Source organism: Micromesistius poutassou, assembly GCF_964030765.1.
Source record: "Micromesistius poutassou genome assembly, chromosome: 3".
NCBI classification, from domain to species: Eukaryota; Metazoa; Chordata; class Actinopteri; order Gadiformes; family Gadidae; genus Micromesistius; species Micromesistius poutassou.
The window spans coordinates 5082117-5092585 of NC_140273.1; the positions used below are offsets into that span (position 1 = coordinate 5082117).

General features: G+C 46.0%; 1 protein-coding gene and 1 pseudogene across 2 annotated transcripts in view; one reads left to right on the top strand and one right to left on the bottom strand.

Annotated features, from left to right (window-relative positions):
- The first annotated feature begins 2995 nt into the window (after positions 1–2995).
- LOC311340510 lies at positions 2996–5218 on the top strand (annotated as a pseudogene). The gene is made up of 6 exons: positions 2996–3006; positions 3538–3630; positions 3850–4096; positions 4223–4377; positions 4563–4812; positions 4978–5218. The product of its transcript is annotated as an uncharacterized misc_RNA (transcript).
- Positions 5219–8273: 3055 nt separating this feature from the next.
- Positions 8274–10469, bottom strand: part of LOC311340794 (zinc finger CCHC domain-containing protein 7-like) — a gene marked incomplete at its 5' end in the record, with an annotated part of 39303 nt that continues 37107 nt past the window's right edge. The window contains 3 exons of the mRNA XM_084465681.1: positions 8274–9042; positions 9155–9272; positions 9506–9601. Coding sequence (XP_084321807.1) covers positions 8330–9042; positions 9155–9272; positions 9506–9601 — 927 coding nt within the window. The 3' untranslated portion in view covers positions 8274–8329. The remainder of the gene's footprint in view (positions 9043–9154; positions 9273–9505; positions 9602–10469) is intronic.

Consider the following 10469-nt stretch of genomic DNA (forward strand, 5'->3'; position numbering starts at 1 on the left):
CTTGTCCTGGGGCTCCTCAGACATACCTCTGGTCTGAGGAGGCTTGTCCTGGGGCTCCTCAGACATACCTCTGGTCTGAGGAGGGGTGTCCTGGGGCTCCTCAGACATACTTCTGGTCTGAGGAGGCTTGTCCTGGCTCCCATCCTGGGGCTGACTGAAGGGAGTCACCATCTCCACATTCACAGCCTGCTGCTGAGAAGACAATTATAAAGAATGTCAAACACAAAACATGTTTCATGGTTTCAACCGATTGGTTGTGATCATGTCTTTGATATCATGAAAAGAGGCAGGATCAGACTCAAAGCATAATACATTTGCAGGCAAAATAGTGGAGAACTTGACAGAAACACTTCACATGTGTGGATGGGTCAATTTACCGAAGGACGTGTGGAGTCATCAGAAGAAGGCCAGGCTATCTTGCTACCAGTCTGAGGAGGCACCCAGCATTCACGGTCTCTCTGGACCATGAGCTCCATCTCTTTGGTGAACCTTTATTGGAAATATAATAGAAACGAGAACCCTTCAAACTTCTGGCAGATCCAGAAAGATCGACACACACAGATGGAACTACTGTGCACTACTAACACTGTTGTGCAAAACACAATTGTGCACAATTAGGTAGTTCACAGATCCCTCACAGGTGTGTTACCTGTCAGGGAAATGGTCCCAGGAGAAATAATCCTGGCTGAGCAGCTCAGAGCAGCTGGACCTCTCGGAGGGTTCCATTCGGAGACATGCCTGAAACAAAACACAAAAGGATCTCTGGGTTAATGCTGCTGGCCACACCAATGACTCACCACATTGAGAAATGTTTGGCTTCCTAAAATCTAAAAACATATAGAAGCCTCGAAGGTTTTGAATAGGACACTTCACGTTAACAGAAGGTCCTTTAATCCCCTAATTCCCCATATTGGATTAATGAAGTATACTAGTATCCACCCATGGACAGTGTTCTGATTCTGAAGGCTCTTCTGCTTACCTCTATGAGTTCAGCCAGCTGCTCGTCAGGCACCATGTACTTCTCTGTGAGCTCCGAGGGGGGCTGTTCCAGAGGTAGGTAGTTACACTGGGCCAGGTACAGACACTCCTGTCGCTCGGTCAGAGGCCCTGGCACAGGAAGGAGAAAAGAAGTCACAAATAAACACAAGCACAAAAGTGTTTCAGGTCTTTATAATTAAAGGTTTCCAATAAGTTCTGACTACACTGTCTACCACAGCAGCAATCTCTGAACAAGAATCCAACCTAAAAATGTGCTTGCTGTGGAAAGAAGCGGGAGTGTGTACCATATATCTACAACAACTAATTGAAGGATTATTGCTTTAAAGAAATGTAAATCCTATCATCACAATAACAAAATAATAATTATTGGTATAATAATTACTTACCGACAGTGGCCACCATGTGGCGGACCAGATCGAGATAGGTCCTGCCGTAAAAAGGATTCTGCCGTTTGGCCATAAACAGGATGGTGCAGCCGATGGCCCAGACATCCACCGGTCTGACAGTGAACGAAAAAAAACACACAATGAACAACGAATAACGACGAGCGACGTCACACTTGAGCAGAAGGCCTTCAGCTGACACTACTCACGTGCTGTACTTGGTTTCTCCTAGGAGGAGCTCGGGGGGCATGTAGCCCGGTGTGCCCGCCCAGCTGGTTAGATGGACGGAGGTCGCGTGCACCTTCCGACTGTAGCCCAGGTCGGCTAGCTTCACCACACCGGACCGGGAAACCAGAAGGTTTTCCGGTTTGATGTCCCGGTGGATGATCTGGTGGAGATGGAATATGTTTTAGACAAGGTTTACAAACGATGGGTCTGAGGCTTTTAGTCTAAGGTTGTGTCTGTCTTCCTATATTGTATAATAGTTGTAGCGCAGATGCAACTCATTTTGAAGTAGGCTAGTGCAGCCGGTCTAAAGCACTTATTTAGTTAACATCCAGATTGGGGATTGCAGGTTAAGAAAAAAAAAAGTCCAGCCTCTTAACCATAAACAGAGACCGATCATTTGACTCATTATGTGGAGCAAAGGGAGGACTTTTTCTGCTCCTATTTTCAGCTTTACCAGCATATCATTATGGCAACATGCAACTGAAGTGAAAGATAAGACTGCTTACGTTTTTCCTGTGGAGAAAGTGCGCCCCCTGCAGGATCTGGTAGGTGTGTCCCCTGAGTACATCACTATCCAAACCCCGCTTTGCGGCCACCAGCTCGTCAAAGATGCTGTGATCCAAAAGCTCCAAGATGCCGTAGAGTTTGCCACTCTCTACAAACCATCCCATACCCTTCAGGAGGTTGTCATGACTCAAAGTCTGTTCAACAGAAAACCATAAAACATTTTGGGACTTAAAAAATATAAGTAACATATTATTTTATTTTTCCAGTAGGCCTATGATATAGAGCAGATGGACGATTGTGTATTATTTTATTATGTAAGTTAAGAATATATTTATATATTGAGTTTAGTTCATTCATTTAGTTGTAAAATTATTAATCACTTTGAATCAAATGAGGCCATCCGGACGTGGCTCCTCAGACGGAGAGCTAAGCCACACAACCATCTCCTATGAACACTCAGTGGAGCAAGAATTCCATACCGTAATGGGCCTCAGTTCCCGGTTGATGTTTTTATCCAGATTGCCGCCATGAAACTCTTTGATGGCAACAAGCTTTTGGGAATTCTTGTTCCGACACTTCCACACTTGTCCATATGTACCTTCGCCAATGCAGTTCAATTTCTCAAAAGTATCCATCGTGATCGCAATACTCTGTAATTGGCAAAGGGGAGACAGAGAGCAAACTCATAGATATAATACGACGCACCAGAATACATTCACATGTTTCACATGTTCACATTCATTCACAATGTTTTTTTTTCTGAAGTTGCTTAATAAATGAAGTTCATTATTAGTAACTAGCCTATTATACACTATATTTATTCTACATAAAGTAAAGCGCCTGTCGAAAAAAAGATATCGAAAGTCGACGCACACGAAATGGTCGAGAAGTGCGTCGTGTAGCTGGCCGCTTTGACCCGATAATACCAATCTCAGTGTTCAGCGATGGTTCACATTTAACACAACGTCAACGGTGTATAACATAATGTTTCTCACAATAAATAGACATTAATCACAATTAAAATGTTGAACTTCAGTTCAGCTGACCTTCTTCCTCCACTCACCAAACTGCATCTGAATAAAGAAACGTTAAACGATTGTGACGTAACTGTGACGTAAGATGCCCTTCTATGACATCACAATAATTGGTCGTAGAGAATCTCCATCATTAATGGCTGAATTATGTAGCCTAAAATATATATGCTAGAGATTCAACATCAATCAAAAGTCCTCTTCTAAGTGGCCAAGGGACTTATAACTTAGGGACTGTTCGTTATTTATTTTAAGACCCACCGGAGGGATTTTCGGACCTCTGATCACTTTATGCAATTCATCAACTCAATATGTCACATCACAAATATTGAGACGAATGGTCAGTTATTAATATTTCACATCAATGAGTGTGCCTGCTCTGTGCTGAGCCGCCCCTACTTCCAGTGGCAAAGAGAGCCACACATTGAATTTGTGAATGAAATGGCGGATGACTACAGTGGGCCCAGGAGGGAATTCCAAAGGTAAAGTCCAAATGCTGCTTGAAGTAATGTGTTACTGTATTTTACTTTTCTACTGTTCTGGTTTCTCTTTAAGCCACCCTACCAATAACTTTTATAATGTTCTGGTCATCTAGTTTCCCTTTAATCCACAGTTTCAATTACTTTTCCCCTGTTCTGGTTATGTAGTTTCCCTTTAATCCACACTATCAAACAACTTTTCCCCAGTGCTCTGCTTTACAGACTCCTAATGATGGCGATTCAGGGAACCCTCGGGGTCTTTGAGGGACGCCCGAATGACCTTTTTTTTTCTTTTGACCTTCATGCCCTGGAGCATCGGAAGTACTACAATGCGGTGTCCCACGGTGGCCCTGGGCCCAGGTCCATTAACAGGGCTGTTTACATGCTCATGTGTGGCCAGTCAGCGCCCCTCAGTGACCTCGACATAGGGGTGCTGCTCGATGAGGAGAAAGGGGGAAAACTGCAACAGGTGACATTAATGAAATTCTGTCATGGTTTTCATGTAAAGATGTAGATATTTGCATTATTGCACAGCATACCAACACAGCAAATTGAAGACAAAGCTTTCTTTTTTCTCTTTGTTAATTTTGAAAAGTTGAAGGCGTGTCGCACTGAGGAGGACCTGCAGAGCTTGAAGGGATCCTGTGGGGACTGGGTCTCGGACTGCGGGGTGCCCACATTTTACACGGCAACGTTGCATGAGGTGCCACAGGTCACTGAGCGGGTGGTGACCAACTACTGTTTCCATGGGTAAGAATGAATGAAAATACCATAACATACCATGGAGTGTAATGGCAGAAGAAATGTTACGTTTTGAATGCAGTGTGTGTGTGTGTGTGTGTGTGTGTGTGTGTGTGTGTGTGTGTGTGTGTGTGTGTGTGTGTGTGTGTGGATTGTTTAATGAATGTCATTGCTTCAATTGTAAATGGATGCAGAAAAGATAACAATGTAACAATCTCATCAACAGTGGCCAGTATGGTTCAGCAGTATGCCGCTGGCATGAATGCCTGTGGTCAGTTTTTTGACCTTGTGACTGCAAATTGGCAGCAATTTCTGCCAATTTTCTGCGCCACGAGGACAACTGACAAGGCAGATCTTCAGAGGCCTATTCTTAACTGAATGGAGCCCCGAGGGCAGTAATAAGAGGGATGAAGAGGAGGAAATAATTTTCCACTACGATGACTGGCATGTCAAAATTGAAGGTTGGTATCAATACATTTCGATCTGAATTGGATGTCAATGATTGATCTATATGGCAGGGGAAGTTTAATCTATCGATCTCTCTATCATTAATTGACCAAAGTAAAGGAGTCACATTTGTGGCCAGAGGGGGCCTCTGCTGCACTTCAGGACTGCTGGAACCACTGAGATCTTTAATCAGGCAGCCACCTACCACGACCTCACGGACATTGAGGAGTACTCTGACACTGTCACCTTCTACATTAGCAAATGCATTGCTGATGTGACCACCAACAGAACCATCACCACCCGGGCTAACCAGAAGCCATGGCTGACAGGAGAGGTCTGCGGGCTACTGGGGGCCAGGAACACCGCCTTCAGAGCTGGGGACACAGCCTGCCTAAAGGGCTGATTATGGTTCCACGTCGATGCAACGCAACGACCACGCAGATGCTTGGACACAGTCAACCTGTTTTGGTTCTGCGTCAGGTTTTAGTGAGTGGACCAATCACAGCCCTTGCTGCTGCGTCACCTCGACGGAAGGTTACAATTTTTTAACTTTATTTTATTTATACCGTTTTGTTTTGCCTCACCTTTGCACTATTCAAAATTATTTTGCTCTATTTAGAATTAATTTATTGTCAATATTACTTAGGTAAAATAAAATAATTGTATCCTTGTCTCCTTATTGCACCGTGTCAGAGACAAACGCAATTTAAATTCCTCTATTTGTCTGGCACATATTTTGGAACGGACAATAAAGCTTTGACTCTGACTTTGAACTAGTATTGAACCATCAATTGTAATTACTGGTTAGTAATGTTGTTCCAAGTAGGCTACCTGTGGCCATTTTCACCACTGTTTATTGGCCTACGTCTTTTATAAATAAAAAGCATACGGTCAACTCGTTTGTTTATCAGGTAAAAAAAATATACTTGTAAAATGTAAAGTTTTATTTATTTAATGTAAATTGACATTAAATAAATATTCTTGGTGTGAGTTCTTAAAGGCAATCCGACGATTTCACTCTCTTTCTGTATTTGTGTGATTGCATGGCCTACCAGATTCAATCGTTAAATAAAGTCGTTTAGGCTACGATCGATCAAACATGCATTCCTTATTCCAAATAATTTTTATTTGCAATAAATGTATAACAAAATTATTGCGATTCAGGCGATTCATGTGTAGGCCTATTAACATTCCCATTGATGGTAAAATGAGACATAGAGAAGGGCATAGGGAAATTCATGGCAGAGAAAGATGAATCGGACGAGGTAGGCCGAGAGGATTGCGCAGCTTGGGGGGGAGAGACCATGTTTGCTGTGGAGGCCTGCTGTGGTGCGGACAACACCCGACTCCAAACTTTTTTGTCCGTGTTGGATGGCGCCCAGTAGCTTTTGAGGCTGGATTCACACCTGGAAAAAAATAATAAAAAATGTATATTTGCAGTAGGCTTCAGGTTATTATTACCACAATGAATTTATAACCTAGGCTTAGGCTTACCTGTGTCCCGTAACAGACATGATTTGTCTGGACTCCAGCCCGGCCTCAGACAGACGACGGACAGCCGTGCTTCTAAGACTGTGGGTGTATCTGGTGGTCAGACCAGCTGCTTAATTTGGACAATCGTGGAAGCATGTCCCCCAGGTAGTTCTTCCCCATCGGCTGTGTGGAGTAGGCTACCAGAGATGTGGTTGGGGGTCCTTCAGTGGATGGAGGTAGAAGGCGGTGACACCCGGCGGACGTCTGGCGAGAAATTTTTTGAAGCTCAGGACTGGACATCTGGGGTTGCCTGGCTCCGCATACATTGCGCTTCGGAGGTTTTCCTTGTTTGGGTAATTTGTTTGTGGTTCTTCGTCTCCGGATTGAACGACAAACTAACATATTCATCCCCGGCGTCATCCACCTTTATCGCGAATGAGGACGCAGTCAGCTCCCGAGTGCCCTCCCTGCCTCGTCTCGCCAATCAAAGCTGGAGGTCAAATCAAATTTTGGAGACGAGCTCTAACGGGGTGTCCGGGGAGAGATGTGGATTCACGCAGCAATTTCAGGTCAGCCTCGGTAACAATCTCTGATGCCGGTCATCGTTGCCACACTGTATGGCTTGCCTATTGCGCTTTGAACTGTAGCATAAAAACGTCTTAACAATTTGTTTAATTCTTCGGCGCTGCAGGTGTCCGGCTCAGTTGTCACTGTCAGTCTATCCTTCTGGTGACTCTTTCACTAGGAGTCTTCTTAGGAAACACTCCTTACGTCGTTCGTAAAGGGCGCTGTCCAGAAAGAACGTGCTGAAACGTGCTTTTCCATTTCATGCGCAGGAGCATGACAGCGTTCTAAAAAATATTGCAGTCTTTGCAAATAAAACATTGCTCGAAATCCTTCTAGTAGGCCTAAACATTTATTTAACCATGGGTGATAGCATAGCCTACACTGATTAAAAAAAAAAAAATAGAAAATATAGAAACAGCGGAGGAGATTGAGGCAATCACGTCCTTAATTACATCTGGCTATTTACTGATTTTATGTTTACAAAGGTGTCTGACTTATTATTTATGAAAATAGACATTTTGAAATGAAAGCTAAATTTTGAATAGTTTAGTTAGCCTATTATATAATAGGCTACTGTTTATACTGAGACTGCTTTGCTTTTTGCTACCTGTCTGTGTGCGGGCTTTGCGCACCGTAAAGGGAAAGATGCTGTGGTTGAAAAAAATCTTTCGGCCACTTATTGAGTTCACTCGTTGATTATAATGGTTTATTTGTTCCTAAAACAAATAACCTGCGCGCGCAGGTAAAATAAATTACCTGCGCTCACAGGTTATTTATTTTACCTTTTTTCAACCACTGCATCTTTCCCTTGATGGTGTGCAAAGCCAGACTCGGCATTGTTTTATTCGCAAAGACTGCAATATTTTTTAGAACGCTGTCATGCACCTGTGCATGAAATGGAAAAGCATGTTTCAGCAGTTCTTTCTGGACAGTGCCCTTTACAAGTGTTTCCTAAGAAGACTCCTAAGAGACCGTTTGGGAACCACACCTATAGAGGTAAACAAATGATATGTCAAAATGTAGGAGTCTTCGTAGCGAGCAAAGAGTGGACGTTATCGGGAAACCGGGCCCAAAGCTCTTCTGAATGCGCAGAGATTCCACAACCACATTCTACTACTACCAGCAGAAATGCTAGGCACATAAAGAATGTCAAATGTAAGTAACATAATTAATATACCTTTCCCATATCTGACCCAACTCTGTCTCTGGGACTTGCTGGTGGTTGACTGGTGTGCATTTACAGTTATGGCCAACATTATGACAGCCTTTAAGCCACTCTAAACTCGCTTCAATAAAGATATGATATTGTATAGTAGGCACACAAAATAGTACATATGCGTGTCCAGAAAAACGTGAGATTTCAAGATAGTTGACAGATAAACGGCCATCATTGGATCAAATCAATATTTAATGCTTCACTTCCATCAATCATGAAAAAACATTTTAAAAGCTACTGAATAGTAACCCTGTCGCTCTACTGTTTGCGTTTCCCTTTCCTCTGTTTGATAGTGAAGAGGTTCTCGTCGGCGGGGTACATGTCTGCACCGTCGCCTTTAGATGACCTCTTCTTCTTCTTCCCACCGGCCCTCTTCCCCTTCTCCTTCCCCGCCCCACGGCCGCCATACAGCTGCTGCGGGGTGTAGGACTCGCGCCTGAAGGGCGACGTGCGCGGCTCCGTCGCCGCCGCTCCCCAGTTCAGCCAGTTGGGGATCTTCTTGTTCCTGTTCTTCTTCTTCACTGCCTTCTGTTCCCCGCCCCGGGGGAAGCACTCCTCCTCGTAGAATGTGTGTTTCTGCGGTGTGGCGGCGGGGGCGGCGGCGGTGGAGGAGGAGGAGGGCGGAGCCTTGGTGGCGGGGACGTCACGCTTGGGCTTCCACTGATTGGCGGCGCCGCTGACAGGTGTCGGCTTCAGCTTGGTGGACATCTTAGTCTTGAAGATGACGGCCGGCCGGCGGGGCGTGGTCTGCTCCGGGCCGTCCTCGCCGAAGCGGGTGTGGGTGGGGGTGGATCTGGACCTGGGCGTGGGGACCCTGGCGGAGGAGGGGCGGGCGTTGGCATTCTCCTGCTGCCGGTGGTGGTTCTTCTTCTTGGTGTCTTGGTAGTGGCTGGTCCTCTGCTTCTTCTTCGGTGGTCCCGGGGTGGCGGGGGGTTTGGGTGTGGTGCCGAGCAGGCCGGCTTCCTCAAGTTCTGGATGGGGGGAAAAGTAAATAAAATCATGTTCAACGTTATTCAGTGGCATTCTAAAATTAGTGGGGTCGGGGTGCTGTGTGTCAGAGGAGAAGAGAGAGACAGAGCTTACCTTTGACCTTCCACTTCGTCCTGTGCTCCCTCTGGTTGAAGTCACTGGGAGTGTCGTAGTGGTTGATGAAGGGCGTGCTGGGGTAGGTCCCATTATACATGCGACGCTGTGTACATGCCTGAGACACACACAACACACACACACACACACACCTATTACTGATCTTGCAAAAAGGGCACACGCTCGCTATATTATTTGATAATATTCATCTTTAGATCTTTATAAATTTGATTCATTATTTGCTTTGGAGAAAATGAAGAAAGGGAGAGCAGGGTAAAGAGATAGAGGAAGGGGCGAGAGGAGAGGATGCTGCAGTGCGGACTGAACGGACTGAACACTTTGGCGACTCACGTGGCCAAAGTGCCCCTTTCTGGAGCAGTTGTAGCAGTAGGCGGGCGTCCTGCCCTGGTCCTCTTCCTCAGAGTGCTGCGGAGGACCTTTCCTTGTCTGTAGTGAGCAGGGGAGAGAGACAGAGAGCAGGGGAGAGAGACAGAGGGCAGGGGAGAGAGACAGAGAGCAGGGGAGAGAGACAGAGGGCAGGGGAGAGAGACAGAGGGCAGGGGAGAGAGACAGAGGGCAGGGGAGAGAGACAGAGTGCAGACGCATATGAATAATCACAAAAAAAGGTAAGCCTATCGGAACGACGCCACACTGCCTGTCAGAACACCCCTCCAGCGTCAGCGTGTTTAAAAGTGACATGTTATACCACCCGCTGTGAGTGCGATTAGCCGTTGCAAGCCGTTTGAACAAGCGGGCGTGTCCACCTAGATGTGCGCTGGATAGATCAGTCTACCAGCCTACCCAGTGGACTGTAGCGAACGTTGCTCATCTAGCCGTCGTACATCTAGGTGCACACGCCCACTTGTGATGTCAGGAGAGGCCGATTTTCAAAAATGGCTCGTAAGGGCTAATCCCACTCCCACCTGGCGGTATAATATGTCACCTTTAAGAGCAGGATGCTGGGAGTCCCACAGCAGGTTAGCCCTCTGCCGCTGTCACCCGATAGCCTCCATTACGACCACGCCGTTCCCTAACAGGGGGGTGGCTGTGTATAATACCGTGAACACGGAGGCAGATACAGAGCAGTGAGAGGACTGGCTACAGCGGTAGGGGCCTGTAATGACCCAGAGCGATAAGTAAATCTATGTGCATGTGTGTGGGGGGTTGGGGTCCTGTCCCCAATGGGGGACGGTTCTGAAAGCCTTCCATGCTCCAGTGCCCAGAAAGGGGGGGGGGGGGGGGGGAGGAGAGAGAGAGAGAGAGAGAGAGAGAGAGAGAGAGAGAGAGAGAGAGAGAGAGAGAGAGAGAGAGAGAG